This window comes from Zea mays, chromosome 3, assembly GCF_902167145.1.
Source record: "Zea mays cultivar B73 chromosome 3, Zm-B73-REFERENCE-NAM-5.0, whole genome shotgun sequence".
In the NCBI taxonomy this organism is placed as follows: domain Eukaryota; kingdom Viridiplantae; phylum Streptophyta; class Magnoliopsida; order Poales; family Poaceae; genus Zea; species Zea mays.
In genome coordinates this window covers 54,733,813-54,751,747 of record NC_050098.1, presented here as the reverse complement: position 1 = coordinate 54,751,747, position 17,935 = coordinate 54,733,813, and the positions used below count along the sequence as shown (strand labels likewise).

General features: G+C 51.6%; 1 protein-coding gene across 1 annotated transcript; it reads right to left on the bottom strand.

The window, feature by feature from the left end:
• Positions 1-12,465: 12,465 nt before the first annotated feature.
• Positions 12,466-13,162, bottom strand: LOC100274968 (uncharacterized). The gene has a single exon (NM_001149201.2). It carries the CDS (start codon positions 13,005-13,007, stop codon positions 12,528-12,530), a length of 480 nt encoding a protein of 159 aa, NP_001142673.2. The 5' UTR covers positions 13,008-13,162; the 3' UTR covers positions 12,466-12,527.
• Positions 13,163-17,935: the final 4,773 nt, after the last annotated feature.

The window sequence follows — 17,935 nt, the reverse complement described above, 5'->3', positions numbered from 1 at the left end:
GTAGCACCCAATGCCCGAAGTGAGCAAGTGACCTTCGATATCGTCGATATGGTGTATCTGAACAATGCCATTATGGGTCGGGGCTCCATCAATAAGTTTGAGGCAGCCATTCATGGACTTTACCTATGCATGAAGATACCAGGTCCGCTAGGCGCCATCACGGTCTACGGCAACCAGCAGACTGCGCGAAACATAGAGCGGGACTTCGTCCCCGGGCAAAGAAACGTGCACTGCCTCACGGCCCAGCGCGAGGTCCCCGCGTCCGCCAGCCCAACTGACAAAGAACACGACAAAGCACAGCTACAGAGCAACGACGGGACCAAGACGGTTCCCCTCGACCAGGCCACGCCCAAGCAGACGTTCACCATCAGGGAAGACCTCACTTCGCATGACGAGGAGAAACTCCTCCGCTGTTTGTCCAAGAACAAAGACGTCTTCGCCTGGTCCGCCCTCGACCTGGTCGGGGTCAGCCGATCCATCATTGAGCACAGCTTGGGAATTGACCCTTCGGTGAGACCGAAAAAACAGCGACTCCGCAAAATGTCTGATGAGAAGACAGAAGCCGCCAAGGCCGAGGTACATCGCCTCCTGGAGGCCAAATTTATCGAGCCAGTGGCCTACCCCACGTGGCTCGCCAACGTTGTGATGGTGCAGAAAAAGAGCGGCAAATGGCGGATGTGTATCAACTTCACCAGTCTCAACAAGGCCTGCCCAAAGGACAACTTCCCGCTGCCTTGGATCGACAAAATAGTCGATAGCGCGGCCGGGTGCGAAGTCATGTCACTCCTCGACTGCTTCTCCGGTTACCATCAAATATACATGAAGGAGGAGGACAAGGCCAGCACCAGCTTTATAACACCCTTCGACACGTATTGCTTCATCAGAATGCCCGAGGGACTCAAGAACGTCGGGTCCACCTTCTCCCGGCTTACCAAAACGGTGCTGGAGGGGCAAATCGGCAGAAATATATTCACGTATGTGGACGATATCGTCGTCGCCAGCAGGAGCAAGGAGGACCATCTTGCTGACCTCGCCGAAACATTTGCGAACATGCGGGACGCACGACTTCGCCTAAACCCCGAAAAGTGCGTCTTCGGCGTTCGCCAGGGGAAAATATTGGGCTACCTAGTGTCAGACCGCGGAATCGAGGCCAACCCAACCAAAATTCAGGCCATCATCAACATGACGCCCCTGCAGTCAGCCAGAGACGTCCAGCGCCTGACAGGCAGATTGGCCGCCCTCAACAGATTCATCTCCAAATCCACAGAGCGAAGACTCCCCTTCCTCAAAACTCTCCGCGGCGCAAAAGACTTCGCTTGGGGACCAGAGCAGGCGGCGGCCTTCGCCTCATTGAAACAGTACCTATCGGAATTGGCAGTTCTTACAAGCCCCGACTCTTCGCTACCCCTGTTGCTTTATGTTGCGGCTTCGCCGCATGCGGTCAGCGCGGCACTGGTTCAGGAGCAGACAGTAGAGGGCGTGATCAGGCAACGTCCAGTTTATTACGTCTCCGAAGTGCTCACACCATCAAAATGCAATATGACGGAACTAGAAAAGATTGCCTATGCAGTTGTTATGTCTTCGCGCAAATTGCGCCAATATTTTGAGGCATTCAAGGTCCGAGTCACCACAGATAGGGGACTCGGCGAATTGTTCAGGAACCCGGAGGCATCGGTACGGATCGCCAAATGGGCGGCCGAACTCTCCGGCTACCACATCACATTCGAGCCCAGGACAACCATCAAGTCACAAGTTCTGGCAGACTTCGTTGTCGACTGGACTGGGCCAATAACACAGCCGGACCCGTCCGCAGAGAAGGTTTGGACAATCCATTGCGACGGCGCATGGTGCCATGCGGGGGCAAGCGCTGCTGCAGTCATTACCTCACCCACCGGGATGAAGCACAGATACGCGGCACGCCTCAGCTTCGCTCTGGAATCTGACAGATGCATAAACAACATAGCAGAATATGAAGCTGTCATCCTCGGCCTCCGCAAACTAAGAGCCCTCGGTGTCACCACCTGCATTATCAGAACAGACTCCAAGGTAGTCGCCGGCCAAGTCGAGAAAGACTACGCAGCAAAGGACCCCGCACTTATGCAATACCTCGCGGCCATCCGTAGTCTCGGGAGACAATTCAAGGGTTTCACCTTGCAGCATGTGGACTGGGCCAAGAATGAGGAGGCCGACGCATTGGCCAAGGCTGCCGCCAGAGGCGAGTCCCTGCCCTCCGAAGTGTTCTACCATGTTATCGGCACGCCAGCCATCCGGAGCCCCGAAGGGCTCCAAATAACCAATGATAGCGAGGGCCACCGCATAGTCAACCTTATTATGACCGAAGACTAGCGGGCACCAATAACCCTGTTTCTACAGGGGTACTACCACCAAACCAACATCAACGAGGCCAAGCGCCTCAAACATCGAAGCCGGGACTTCGCGCTGATTGAAGGCCAGCTTTACAAGAAGGGGATCAGTCAACCAATGCTTAAATGTGTCACCGAGACCGAAGGCGTCCAAATCCTGCGCGAAGTCCACAGCGGTACCTGCGGCTCTCACGCAGGGCCAAGGGCCCTAGCCGCAAAGGTGATCCGTCAAGGTTTCTACTGGCCCGCAATGATCTGCGCCGCAAATCGGGTCACAAGGTCCTGCGAAGCCTGCCAGAAGTTTTCTCCTCGATCAGGCAGCCCTTCGCAATTCATGAAACTAATCGCCCACACATGGCCTCTCCAGCGCTGGGGCCTGGACATTGTCGGGCCCCTGCCCACGGCTCAGGGGAACCTCAAGTTCACCTTCGTCGCTGTCGAGTATTTTACCAAATGGATCGAGGCGAGGGTTGTATTCACAATAACATCGAAGACTGCACAGAAATTCTTCTGGCAAAACATTGTTTGCCGCTTCGGAGTACCATCCGAACTCATAGTTGACAACGACAAGTAGTTTGACAGCCAAGACTTCAAGGATTTCTGCTTCTCCATTGGCACCAAGCTTGCCTTCGCCTCAGTATACCACCCGCAGTCCAAGGAACACGCAAATGGCAAAATTTTCACAGCTGTCAAGAAGATGCTCCTTGACGAGAAAAAGGGCAAATGGGCCGATTTGTTACCTGAAGCGGTCTGGGCGCTAAACACGACTGAGTGCAGGGCGACTGGGTTCACCCCTTTCCACCTTCTATATGGATCGGAGGCCATGACCCCGCAAGAAATAAAACATGGGTCCCCACAGACAGTCTCGTCAGCTGTCCCCGACGTGGATGAACCCACTTCGAAGGATCTCATCGATGGAGACCGCGTCTTCGCCCTACAGGCTCTAAATAAGTACCAAGCCCAAACAAAAGCATGGCGTGACCACGCAGTCATCCCGAGGGAATTCAGCGAAGGGGACCTCGTACTCGTCTGAACAGCTCGGACAGAGTCCAGGGGCAAACTGGAGCCCAAGTGGGAGGGCCCATTCATCGTCAAGACGAAGGCATCCCCCAGCACATACAGGCTCGCAACACCATCCAGCGAGGACTTGGAGCATTCCTGGAACATTGATAACCTTCACAAATTTTTTGTATGACTCATCAGGGCCAGTTCGCCCTTGTAATTCGCAAAAACAATCTTATTCTGGCCCGCACTCTTTTCCTCTTGGGGGGTGAGGTTTTTAACGAGGCGGAGTCATGTAATATACAAGTGAAAAATCCCCCGCAAAAATCTACGTCGAAAAAAGACCGCGTCGACGGTCTTCGACATTCGACCAATACAAAGTCACCGCGAGGGGCAGCGCTAGCTACCCTCCGCGTGCGACAATCCGCGCAAAAGTCGCCTAAGAGTGCAGCCGGACTAAGCATAACAAGTGCGAAAAATCGAAGTCTTCCTCAAAAAGACTACCCGTGCAAAAGTCGCCTAAGGGTGCAGCCGGACTAAGCACAACAAGTGCGAAAAATCGAAGTCTTCCTCAAAAAGACTATTCGTGCAAAAGTCGCCTAAGGGTGCAGCCGGACTAAGCACAACAAGTGCGAAAAATCGAAGTTTTCCTCAAAAAGACTATCCGCGCAAAAGTCGCCTAAGGGTGCAGCCAGACTAGCAAAACAAGTGCGAAAAATCGAAGTCTTCCTCAAAAAGACTATCCGTGCAAAAGTCGCCTAAGGGTGCAGCCGGATTAAGCACAACAGGTGCGAAAAATCGACTACAGGTGCACCAGACCGACATAATAAACACACTAGACCAAGTGTGCAAGGCCTTTATGAGCATAGCCAAATGCGCGAAGGCGCACATTCTCATCATACAAGCTATTACATATGTACAGCGAGGGCATCACACCTTACATCGGTTCAACCTTCGGAATGATTCCCATCTCCCTATAGTTAAATAGCATTATCCTTAGCTCCTCACCCTCAAAAAGACTTCGCAGCTCTCCCTCACCTACACTCGCAACGGCCGGCAAGGACAACAGTTCCTTCTTGCCAGCCCTGCCCACACGAAGCCGACCGTCGTCCGCCTCACTCACTCTACGCTTCGCAACCGCCCTTCGCCGTCTACGCCCAGCACTCGGACCAGGCACAACTTCAGCACCCGCAGTACACGGCGAAGCCTCCGTCGCAGCCACATCCAAGGCCACAAAGTAATCCAAGTCCTCATCCTACGACTCTTCCGTCCACTCAACCGAACTCCCAGAGTCACCAAAATCAGAAAACTTAGAAGCAGACTCATCCAATTCAGTCCTAGCATCCACGGTCGAAGCCGCCACAAAATTAGCAGTGGCGGTTGCGTGCGCAGGCCCAAAATCTTGAACCTGCGCAGCAACCAAGGTTCAGCAACATAGACAAAATTCTCTAACTACCCACACCCACTAAGCCACCTGCGAAGGCCCAGACGCCGTGGGATCCTCCGTCGCCGTCTTCGGGGGATCCTCAGCCCTCGGCACAGCGGTTGGCGACGAGCCACCGCCGGACGCAGTAGCCGCAGGGGCAACGAGGGAGCCTTTGCCGGTTTCCAGGGGCGGCGTCGGGACGACCTCAGCCTCGGCCGCCACCGGGTTCGTCTCGGCTTCAGGCCGCGCACTGTTCAAAGAGCCAAAGTCCTCCACGGTCTCGGCACGCGCCGCCTGAAACACAGCACACCGATTCAGCAAGCCCACGTATAACCCACATCCAACAAAACTAAACAAAAGACGAACATTACCTGACCCCTTGCCCGGTCGGACCGCTCCCTAACCACCTCCCGACCGTGAGGGCCCCACATACGGTCAAAGAGGGGCCCCGCGGACTCCTTCACCACCGGGTCCTCGACCTTGTAAATCTCGCGCTCAAAATCTTCATCAGATCGGTCGAAGACCTCATAGTGGCGGCACCGTTCGCGGGACAGCGCGTTCATCGCCCCTTCGCAGGTGACGAGGGAGGCAAAATACATAAAACCCTCCACAATGGTCGGGAGAGCCAGCAACTCCTCTTGCAGCCACTCGAGGCAGCGAAGGCCCGACTCTCGGTCGGGCACTTCGAAGTCAGCGGTCCGCGCGCCCAGCTCGTGGTATGAGTCCATAAGTTGTTTGCGCGTCCGCTTAACTTCCGAGCGCGTATAAGCCTCGGCCCTCTCCATGCGGGCCTGCAGAGCGTTGAACCGCCCCTCCCATTCCTCGGCACGCTGGCTGGCGAGGCTACCCTCCACCCGCGCCAAATTGGCCTCCGCCTGCGCAGACTGCGCCTTGGCGAGGGCCTGATTAGCCTCCCTCCTCTCCTCCACCAGCTGGCGCCGGAGGTCAGTCCTCTCGCCCTCCAGCGTGGCCACCTTCTCCGCCAGCTTGCGGCACTTGCTATCGGCAGCCGACTTTTCCCGGACGGCGTCAGCATGCTGCGCCCGAAGTCTCTCGACTTCGGCAGACACAACTGCCGTAAGGCCCCCGACGCCACACGGTCAGTGAAGTCAGCCGCCTAAAAGACACACATAAGACCACAATCCCAACGAAACCGGTAAAAACCGAAGTCTAGCTCAACTTACCTGACTTAGCCACTGCGACGCCTCCTTCAGCCGGCGGGACACAGCGCCTGCCTCGTCCTTGATGGCAGTGAGCGCCGAAATCTCACCACCAGCGCTGAGAGCGCTACCCCTCACCCCAGGCACCGCGGCAGGCACCGTGGTCACCACCGCAGGCGGAACAACAACAAGTTGCCCCTCGCCCGATCCTGCAAAGTATCAACAGTTAAAAAAGAAAAGAAAAAAAAATCTCGGGCCAACGACTTACCAGTGAGATAATCATCCACACTAATATCGGTGCCAAAGTCGGCAACGCGCTTCCCCGGCGAAGGCAATTCTTGGGCCTTCGTGGATCCGGCCGAGGCAGACTTGGTTCCGCTGGCGCCGGCTGCCTTCACGACATCCGGCACCTTGCCGGACCCAGGGGCGGACGACTTCGCCGCCAGCGTCGGCTAGCTACCGCCGGGGGCGGCAGCCTTCGCAGTCCCTCGCGCCCTCTTCGGCCTAGCCTCGGGCAGCCTGATGACCGCCCGGCGCTTTTGCACAGCTTCCTGATGATCCTTGTCCATCACTGCCGATACAACAGCAGCAATATTCCGTCCATAAGGATGTCTCTCAAATCACGAACCATGCGAGATGTAAAAAAGTCTTCGCCGGCCGCGCGGGGGATAGGAACGTTCTTAGGCCACCAACCCCCGGTAACCTTCAGCATCCGCGCCGAAGACTCCCGGAGCTCGGGCGAAGACATCCTTCCCCCGAGGGCCGCGCAGGTCCCCATCAGCTCCATAGCAAAACTATCGGAGACCCCCAGTCCTCCCATCACAGTACCTAGCTTCCTCTTCTTAGTGGATGGGGCGGCCGCCGGCGCGGGGTCGTCTTCAGTCTCGGCCGCCGGTTTTTTCCCGCGGCGGTCGACATCGTCTTGCCTGGGATAACCGCCATACGGCAGACGGTTCAACTCGAAGACTCTATTCAAGCGATCGTTGGATCCGCGTATGTCCCAACTACACTGGCCCTCCGTCTTTGGCACGTAGCGACCAACAATCTGCGCCGCCCCATCCTCCGCCTCACGCACGAATGCGGCGGGATCTCGGCCATGCAAGTCCAGTGCGAAGGCGGGACTTCGCACCAGCATCCCGCCACAGGAAGGCATCTGGTGAGGGCATACTTTGCCCAGCGCCCAGCCACGGGCTAAGGGCCACACCCCATACGCGACGAACTCCTCAACCAGATCGCGCCCGCTACTCAGGCCGGCCGCGCACCGCAGGGCCCCTTCGTCTGCATCCTCCTCCACTACTTCAAACTGCGGGTACGCAGAGTAATAATGCGAACACATCTCAGCCACGGGGAGCCCCGGATGGTCTTCGACTATGCCCTCGGCAACATAGAACCAAAATTCCGACCAGTTGCCCCATTTATTGCGGGCACAGGGAACCAACTCAACAACTTCCATCGAAGTCTTGCCAGTCTTCGGCGTAAACGTGCAAGATCCAAATTGAGCAATCTTATTTCCAATTTTCCTTTTCTGCCAGTGCAGACAATAATACTTTGCGAAGACTTCGACCGAGGGCTGCCCGCCGTACGAAGTCGTTGCCCAGACGTATTTCGCCAGAGCCACCACAGCATTGGGCGTCAGCTGGTGGACCTGGACATTGAACCTACGTAGGACTACTCCCACAAATCGATGTGCGGGCAGACAAAGGCCGGCAGCGAAAAAAGCCTTGAACACAACCAATTCGCCTTCTGGCTCGGGGACCTCCTCCGTCCCCGGGACACGTGCCACTCACCCGCCGAAATAACCAAGTTGTTGCATGTCTTGCACGTGGACCGAGGACATCCGTGACACGCCGAACTTCACTATGTCACCGGCGCGCAACTCCTCCGCCGCCACAGTGCTCAGCGTCTCCTCGGACGACGCGCCGGCCGGCGGTGTAGCGGCAGCAGAAGAGGAAGAGGACGACATCGCTACGTACCGTCGGCGGCGGCGGGCGGTCTGCTTCACACGGGCCAGATCTTCGATGAGCAAGAGCAAGGAGGGCAGACGAGCAGCGAGCGATTTGAGAAGGCGGTTAGGGATTTCGTGAAGCGCGGAAAGATAAAGTTCAAAACGCGCCGCCCCCCGCCCCCTTTTATACACAGGGCGCGGCGCTTCGGGAAACCCGCAATCCAACAGTACCGCGTCAATCAACGGTCATGTCAAAAAACCCCGCGGGACCACTTCGAGCGAGGGCAGCGTCTCCACCATCTAGAGACGTCTTCGGCACCAGATGACTTAGTCGAACTGGTCCCTCGGAGGGCAAATGTTGGGGCGAAGGCGAAGACGCCACCCTTCGCTCGATGCCTTCGCCGACCTCGCTGGATCAACGGAGACAAGACGACGGGCAGACTTACCCTTCGTCCCACACGCCGCCGGACGAAGACCTATGACGATGTCATCTCATCTTGCAACCTCGTCCAACATGGAGGCCCACGTGTGATCCGGCCCATTGTAACAGGCCCTGCGTGGCCGCTGCGCATTACGGACCTATTTTGTAAAGGTCTCCCTGTAATTACGGTCTGTAACCCTGCTTTATGGGAATATTCCTGGGGTAACCTAGGCGCCTGGGGGCACATGCGTCCTTAACACTGGACGCTGGGCACTCAAATACCTATAAATACCCCCGCACAGTGCCCTTGAGAGGCTAGATTAACAGAGCTATTACCATCTCGTGTAAAAACCCTGTTTGCGTTGCTACACTCCCTCGTTGGATCAACTTGCACCGAAAAGCGAGTTCCAACAAGTAACATAGTAATGTCACACTTCATATATACCTCATGAGTGCAAATGTCTGCAAATGCAAGGATGACTTCTGCCTCCATACCTCTAAGGATATGAAGCTGCATCGTACCCCTCCTCGGGCAACGTACGATGCTAGAAATGTACCGGTACGGTCGGACCATAAGATCACGACATAACTTCAAAATGCAAGATGGATGATGCGATGTGCATGACATGCCTACAACACTTCATATAATGTAATTCAAAAAGATACTTCAACTTCATCCAAGATGGGAATCAACCACATATATCATTCCCAAATCATGATCATCCGCAATATTAGACAATTGAGAATTAATACTTTCGAACAAATAAACTTCATCATAGAATTCAATGATTAACACATTAAATACTTATGCATACTCAATGACAGGGCATAGGATGCAAACCAAACAGTAGCAACCACCACTGTATTTACTTGCCTTCACCGGGAATTTGGAATGGTACTAAGTACGATCCGGAAGTGCACCACCTGTTTTTGACACACACCTTAGTGCACAAATCGACATAACAAACGCTAATAAACAATGCCGCGCCTAAGCACAATTCCAACCCGTCGCGAGCGACAACTCTCCCCATCACCACCAAACTGCAGCGGCGCTGCTTGATAATTTCATAACTTTAAAATTATAACAGCAGTGATATCAATCAAAAACTCCGGAAGCATCTACATAAAATTGCCCACAAGTTTTATATTCAAATGATAATTAAATTCCAACATCTAATTAGCCCAAAACCATCTACAAGATACACCCTGCAATCTGTTTTTGGACAACAACCTAGCTGGGTTCAAACAGCGATATCTCCTAAAGTATAGCTCTGAATCGAGCGCATAAGTACTCGTTGGAAAGGTATGACAAAGATTTACATGATTATTATACTGTTTACCACTAATTACCCACGAAAAATCCCCAGAAACCGATAATACTACTGATGTTCGCCCTCCCACAAAAATTCTGGACCGCACCTCTACCGATTCGCATAGGTAAACATGTAACCAATTGGATTGCAACACAAATAACAAAAAAATAATCACAAAAATCACCTTGGGTTCTTCCTTTCCTCCTTCCTTTCTTCCTTCTTCCTCCCTCCAAACTCCAATGGAAGACTCGCACCCACACGACGGGGTACCAAGCGGGGAGGCTACACCTTGGAGAGGAGGAGGTGGGGGCGGCTAGGATTGAGGGGTGGTGCTGCAATCACTTGGGGAAGAAGGAGAGGGAGAGAGAGGGGGCGGCCAACAAAGGGGAATAGGTGAGGGGGCGGCTGCAACCAAAGGGGAATAGGGGAGGGGCGGTTAGGGTTTTGGGGGGGGGAGGAGTGGGCTTCCCACCGCCGGATCGCGATCAACGGCCCAAAACCATTCCTACGCCAGAATTCCCGACCCCCCCGCGCGCACACATAAATTTTACTGTTTTAAAAATGTTTACCTCCTAAAATTCTAAGCCCCCCATAGCACGGGACCCGCAACAAAAACAAAGGAAAAAAAGAGTAAACTTCAATTTCTCTTTTTTTTGAAAATTGGGTATCACATTGCCAGAGCTCGTATGTCTGCTCATCGCGTGGGTGTTTCATGTCGTCAGCAAGAACAAGATGATGTTAAACATAGACATTGTCTTCTCTACCCAATCACCACCAAGGAACAAACATACAATCATCTCCCTCCCATCATGTCTTTCATACTGTCCAATTTAATCTATTTAGACGTGGTTGTGCTAGTTAAACTTTTAACTTAATTGGCACGAGATGTTTAGATCTGTTTGCTTTATGTACATATTTGTTGTCACGGCCATGCTTTTGTTTCATATTAAATTCAAACTAATTGTCTTAATTTTTCCAACAACTATTAGGAGTAAAATGTGTAGGTCCACTCCACGCAGACGATCGTTTCTGTGATATCCTAGCCTGATCGATTATGTGATATTCTGGCCCAAGGCTTAATAGGATTGATAGAATACTAATACAAACAAGGTGTATCCTCTTTTTTGGAAGCCTGTGTCGAAAGAACCTCGGGGTTAAGTGTGCTTGGCCTAGAGCAATCTTGGGATGGGTGACCGACTGGGAAGTCTTCTCGGGTGTGCATGAGTGAGGACAAAGTGTGCACAAAAGACTTGTGTTGGTCTGTGGGGGTGATATATGATCCTAGAGGGATGTGAGGAGTAAGTACCACCGGCCCGTGAGTGGATGGGGTGTTGCAAATGGTATCAGAGCCGACCCTTGCAGTTTCACGGGCATGTGTGGGCTTGGGGTTAGGGTATATGACACATGTGGGCTCGGAGTGGTCACATGGCATGGCATATGACGACACTAGACACATGGACGTGACCAAGAGGGAAGGTTCCTTGCTTGGGGTTGATCGTTCCTTTCTTGGGGTTGACCGACGAGGACGTCGGTCTTCTAAGGGGGGTGGATTGTGATATCCTGACCTGGTGGATTATGTGATATCCTAACCTAAGGCTTAATAGGATTGCTAGAATACTCGTACAAACAAGGTACATCTTTTTTTTGGAAGCCTATCTCAAAAGAATCTCGGGGTTAAGCGTGCTTGGTCCAGAGCAATCCTGGAATGGGTGACCGACCGAGAAGTCTTCTCGGGCGCGTATGAGTGAGGACAAAGTGTGCACAAAAGAGTCATATTGGTTTGTGGGGATGATATATGATCCTAGAGGGCTGCTAGGAGTAAGTAGCGCTGGTCCGAGAGTGGACGAGGTGTTATAGTTTCTTGGAGATCAATTATAGGTCCCTGCTCGTCGCACACCTTCCATCTCGCAATCTTGCTCTCGCGGGTGTCGTGGACAGATCTCGACGGCAAGGAGCGATAGAGCTCCCACTGGTCGGTGTCAAGGGATGAGCTCGATGGAAAAGAGAACTGGAGCTCTCGATGATGTTGCAGGAAGGATCTCGATGACAAGGTGCAAATGAGCTCTCGCTGGTGTCATGGGACAGAGCTAGCTCGACAGCAAGGAGCTGCGGAGCACTCGCTGGTGTCTTGGGTCGGAGCTCGTCTAGATTGAGTGGGATTAAATCCACTTCTATTAAAGTTTGACTAGTGAGTGATTTAATTCCCTTCGATTCAGACGCAACCGAACAAGCCCTCGGTATAACTACGTTATCCCCATCTTTAGGAAGAACCGAAGCGCATAACTTTTCACATGAAAAAAGTAATTTTCACTTCCAGCAACCACTAACATTGAAATTTCTGATTGCATATATATGACTACATAGGAAGGGTTAGGTCTTCACAAACCTGTTGTTTGGTTGCTAACAGTCTCGGCGCCTGACTCAGCGCAGTCTGCATCGGTTGAAACGGACGATTTCTACTTCCCCACGCATGCAAGACAACGACGATAAAAAAAGTCTATCTTGCATCTGCGCGCACAGGCGCGATTGCTACCGTGCAGCCAACCAACCACATGCTCAAATGCGGTCAACGCATGAATGGAGCCTAGGCGCGGGTGGGCAGCCAACCAATCATGCACAAAGTGTATGCACACAACTTGGCCTCCCTCCTTTCAGCAAAAAAATACCACATCAGGTGTAACCATTGATGTACTCGTGCAACTAAAGACATCGCACGTTGAGCTGATTTAAAAAAATATCTACAAAATATGAGACAATAATTTGAAAAAAGAATATTTTTTCTGTCTTCGTTTTTTAGTTGCACGGTTAGACGAATGTATACAGTTGTACATGGTAAGTTCCTAAACATATAAACCAAAGAATGGGGTTTCCTACTCTCTCTAATAAGAAGAAAAAATCTAGGCCTCATAGATGGTATCCAGGGCGGGCCTCCATTGCCTGGGCCCAAATCCATGATCATGGGCCCGTTTAACAGCACACACAACCTCCTTTCTTTCAGCCGCGTCCTCTTCGGCGCTGACGTCCGGAAAGACCCTCCTGCCGCCGCCGGGCCTGCTCTTCCTCGAACCCTTCTTCCCAGAGACCAGCCTCCCGATGGCCTCGACCTCACGGCCGCCTAGCCGCGCACCGGCCCGGCCTGCCGGCACGAGGAGGTACACCACGCCAGCGCGCAGGACCTCGTCGGCCGCCATCGCCCGCAACCGTCGCTCCCTCGCCACGTCCGTGGCGCGAGCAACCACGTGCCCCGGCGCGTCGATCATCAGCTCCGCGACCGCGGTGTTCTCCTCGACCATCGTTCGGCTGCCGTCCGTCGCCCCGATGACCAGAGGCCGCGCGCCGGCACCGTTCCCGACGCACTGCGAGACAAGGTTGCCCATCCCGTCTCCTGACTAGTGGCACGCGCGCGACCAGCAGACCTTTGGTTCCGTTCCTCCTGGGAATCGAGAGATTGATAAGCTCCAACAGAACTGTTGCTTGTGAGTTGTGAGCAGAGGGAAGAGCTGATGGATGACCTGGATGGATGTGCTAGCTTGGCTTGGGCTCGTTTCCACGGGGCCGGTCTGCTTTATATCGTGGGTGCGGAGGCGATCAGCCGATCACAGGAAGCTTCCTGGAAGGAACCTGGTTCGGCCTGCGGCTGACACGTGGAGGAGCCGAGTGCGTGAAGGTGGAGAGCGCGCGTGTGGCTGGCCGTGGCGGGAGTGGGAGTGGGAGTGGCAGAGTGGAGTGTTCGGTACGAGCCTGACTTTGACTCGGCGTTGCCCGCGCACCAGCTAATACTTTTCAACACGGGAGGCTGATTTTTGAACGGGCGGAATATTTTAGGTCCTTTGTTTAAATCATACTGGCCTGGTCCATCATAGGAGGAGTTGTTAAGTATCTGTGTCATCCAGCTGAACTAGCGTCGCATGCAATTAACAGCTAGTTGCAGTGTAATATATTGAACTGCGAAGCATGGTATAATGCCGAGTCAGCAGATTGATCAGGTCGAGCCGGGCAGCACCGATGTTGAATGCTTCTAGTTAGCACGTTGTGTTTTTTATAAGAAAAGAAAAGCTAACGACGGTTTAGACCTAGTTTTGTCGTTAGTTTGTTCATCTTTTGCATATATGCAGAAGTCTTATGTCATGTTTGGCATGGCTTCAACTCCACAAATTTCTGCTCTACTCCTTAACTCCAAGTGGAGTAGGTTTCACGTGGAGTTGGAGCTGGCTAATAGGAGTTTACCATGCAGGGTGTTCATAACTCCACTGAGCAAACTTGTCCACGCTATGGCCATCTTGAACGTAGGCCCTGAGGCTGCCGGCCACCGTTTCAACCTACTCCACCACCTCGACTCCTCACACGGCGAGTCCCACACCATCTGCGATGCCTACCCCAAAGAACATTACCCGTTAGTAGCCTGTCTCGCGCGCCGCCTCTAGGCCGAGGCATAGAGCCGAGGCGGCCTACAACGTGCTAAGCCTCGCGCCACAGCTCTCCATGGGGCCACGTAGCAACGCCTCACTGCTTGCCACCGTCAGGAGCACCGGCGCGGAGGAGGCGGACCCAGGGCAGATATGGGTGTCATGGTTAAGGACAAGACGAAGGTCGTTGGCATCAGGAAGGGGCTAGAGAAGGGAGGCGTCGTGGTGACGACGAGTGTCAGCGCCGAGTTCAAAAGCGCCAAGTCAATGGTGACAATACGCATGTGGGCGAGCAAGATGGTCAAGTCCATCGCTAGCTTGGAACTCCCCATCTAGCCGCGGTGGGGGTAGGGGGCGAAGTGGCATCTCCCTGGCAGCTATGGCAACGAAACACAAGCAGGGAAGAACAAACGTGATAGGGTTGCCAAGAAATAACAAATATATTTTGTGTCATCAATGGCATTGATAGGTAAATACTATTAAACTTCATGCCTATGTCTATTTTGGAGTGGTTTGGAGCTAGAAAAGAGGTGCTCCAAACCACAATCTCAAATGAACTAGAGCTCCACCGACTCTATGGAGTTAGGCTACTCCAAAAAAAAGTGAAGTTAGGGTATTTGGCTGGCTCCACTTAACTCTAGTCTAGAGTTTGGAGTTGAAGTCATGCCAAACAGGGCCTTAAAACATCATTATATTGTGCTCTACGATGCATTTAGTCTTTGAGTTGTCAGGCTGTAGTTCGAAGTGGGGCCCAATAACTATAGATTTTGTTTTATAAAAACACATAAAGATATGGTAGACCGATAGCCAATCCCAACACGAAAGTAGCATGATAACCTTAAACCCTAGCCCTTGTCTAGAGATGGAAACGAAGACCCGATCATGAGGTCCTCGTTAGGAATTTGAAAGCACCAGGAGGAGAGGGTAAATAGGTGATCCTGTGAAAATGACTTAAAACAACACAGGCTTGGTCTATAAATGAAGTTAGTATAAACTAAAACCAAGTCTGGGTCAAGAAGGAGAGAAAAATGATCCCTTCACTTGATTTGTCTCTCAATATATGTATTAAACTTACAGCAATATCACAAGTGAAGTTAAACACTAAGGATGAAAAAATCACAATAAAGTAAATGAGACACGAGACATGACGATTTTTATTCTGTGGTTCAGTCAAGCGTAGTATGCTTGCATACTCCACGTTATGGTGTCCCAATGGACGAGGGTTGCACTCAACCCCTCTCAAGTGAGCCAAAGATCAAGTTCTTCCTTATATCAAGGGTCCCCGTTTGCAAGAAATCTCCACAGCTTGGAGCCTCTCGCGGCCTTACAAAGTGATCACAATCAAGATTTATAGTAAGGGAGGGAGATAGAACACGCACACAAAAGCACAACGCAGCAACACAAGCAAGAGAAGCAAATACAAGAGCGCGAGTACAAGATCACGCAAGAACAACTCAAATTGGCGCTCGAATTTCTCTCAAATCACTAGATGGCGTGGTTATAGAGTGTCGGAGTGTTGGTGTGCTCTTGAGATGCTTGGGTGCTGGTATGAGGCGCCTAGGGGTCCCTTTTATAGCCCTAAGGGGCCTAGGAGCCGTTACAATCTTCATATGGAAGCCCATAAATTTCCCTGTTTGCAGAAGCACCGGACCGGTCTTATGCACCACCAGATCGGGCATGTGCACCCCCAGATCAAGGTCCGGTTGGTGCCTTTCCATGAACTGACAATCATTGTACCATGTATGTGTGCCACTGAACTGGTTGATGTCGTCAGCTAGTCATTGCACCTAAAGGAGCCTGTTGGTTACATGCTTTTGATTACTACATGGTATCAAAAACAAGGCAACACAAGTTATAGAGTAATGACCTTCTCCCTTTGATTACCTCTTCTTAAAAGGTTGATTTAAGGAAGAAGGAAAAAAGGAGGGAGTGGAGACAAAGTAACAATGTATGGAAATATGATAGAGAACAAAGTTTTTACTCATCTCATGTGCTTTAGCACTCTTCATTCTATCTTTCTCCATATATTATAAATTTATAGGCATACCTTTGGCTTCACAAGTGAGACAACTCGAAGGTACTTCGAAGGCTAAGAAGGATGAAGCCTAGGGTCCTCCAAAAGGTGAATTTAAGCATGGTATTGTTCACCTATTTATAGGGGAGAGATACAGCTTCGTAAGAAATTATAAGCATGCCCACACAGTTTACAATTATGATTTACAAATATTATTGGGCATCAATTTCTTTTCTCTTTCTTTCTTGTTGCACAAGTCTTCGACCTCTTGTCCTTCATCGCTTTGCGTAGAAAGCCTTTTCCACGCCAAAGCTGGTGGCTTCGGCTTATTCCTTCACATATGTGCCTAGTTAAAGCCTCTCTTCAGGTTGCTTTGGATAAAGGCTATCTTTGTCCACCCTTCATTGTGTGCCTGAAACATATTTTCTTATGTCGAAGGTAAGATGTTTTGAGGATCTTCAGCAGAGTAGGCCCCCAATAGTAGCCCCTTGCAGGATGAGTTTGTTTTTCATAACGAGCTCGGAATGCAAAAAAAATATATCTGGGAGACCTTGTGTTGATTGTCCAAAAAACACCTTCCCAAAGCTCGTTTTTGGAAAAGGTTAAACAACTACTTTGGTACAAATGAAGCCAAACTCGCGGTCCACTAGACCAGGAGAAGGTGGGAAGGCTATCATTTGCACGCACGATTTTTTCTGCAGCTCACTCTTTTTTGCACCCATTTCTTAGGATAAAAGCGATAGAGTGGGTGGGGTGAGTCACGTTTACTGCCCTCAACCACCTATGCCAAAAAAATTTGTGACTCTGAAGCTTTTCCTCCACCACCACTTGGAAGACTAGTTTCAGCAAAACAACTTCAGGTAAAAATTCCCTGGATGGCTAGAATTCACTCAACTGCTAGACTAATCACTCCGGCTTCTTTAGAGGCGCTCCAAGCTACTTTGCCGATTTCCGAAACTATGAAGGCTTCATCTTTAGTGAAGCCTACAGAGGAGTTACTAAAGAATGGGCCATCGAAACCAGGCCACATCGAGATAGGCCGATCCACCCAGAAGGAAAAAGATTTGCATACGATGAAGAAGCTTGGTTACTTTAGCAAGGTCAACGTACGACTTCCTGGAGAATAGACGACTCCAAACCCAAAGAAAGACGGAGTTGTCATCTACAGAAGCTTCTTTAAGGCTGGGCTTCGGCTGCCAATGTACCATCTGATTGCGAAGATATTGCAAAAGTACCAAGTATTCATGGCATCCGCTGACACCAAATGCTATAGTTCGCCTTGGTGTCTTCATTTGGGTTATGCGAAGCCAAGGTGGTCGCATCGAAGTTGATGCATTTTGAAGAATTCATGATTTGCATTACTAGACGAAGGCTAGAGCCCCAGACAGTCTTCACAACAACTTCAGGTGTTATAATTTTGTGTGTCGCAGAGACATAGTTGCCCAGGTTCTAGCGTACCAAACGAAGTGGCATGGAGACTGGACGAAGGAGTGGTTCTATGCTAAAGTCGATTCTGAACACCACGAGGATTTCAAATGCATGTTGATGAGTCCTTTGAGGACTAGCTTCGATCTAAAGAGGCCAATGTGTGACATGGGTGAAGCTACCTGTCGGAGAGGAAATTCTCTGGCCGGGTGGCGGAACGCACCCGCCCTAAATCCTAAGATGAGGAGGGGCCTAAGCGTTTTGCCTGCTACATGGATTCGAGATGAACACAAGAACACACAAGGGTTTAGAGTGGTTCAGGCCGCCGGAGCGTAAAACCCTACTCCACTGTCGGTGTATTGTATGAGAGTCTAAGTGAATCTGAGTCTAAGTGAGTCTGAGTGAGTGTGGTAGTGTGTGTCTTGTAACGTCGTGTGCCCTCCCTTTTATAGCTCAAGGG

Excerpts from the sequence above, each read along its gene's own strand:
- LOC100274968 (NM_001149201.2), bottom strand. The coding sequence starts at position 13,007 with ATGGGCAACCTTGTCTCGCAGTGCGTCGGGAACGGTGCCGGCGCGCGG.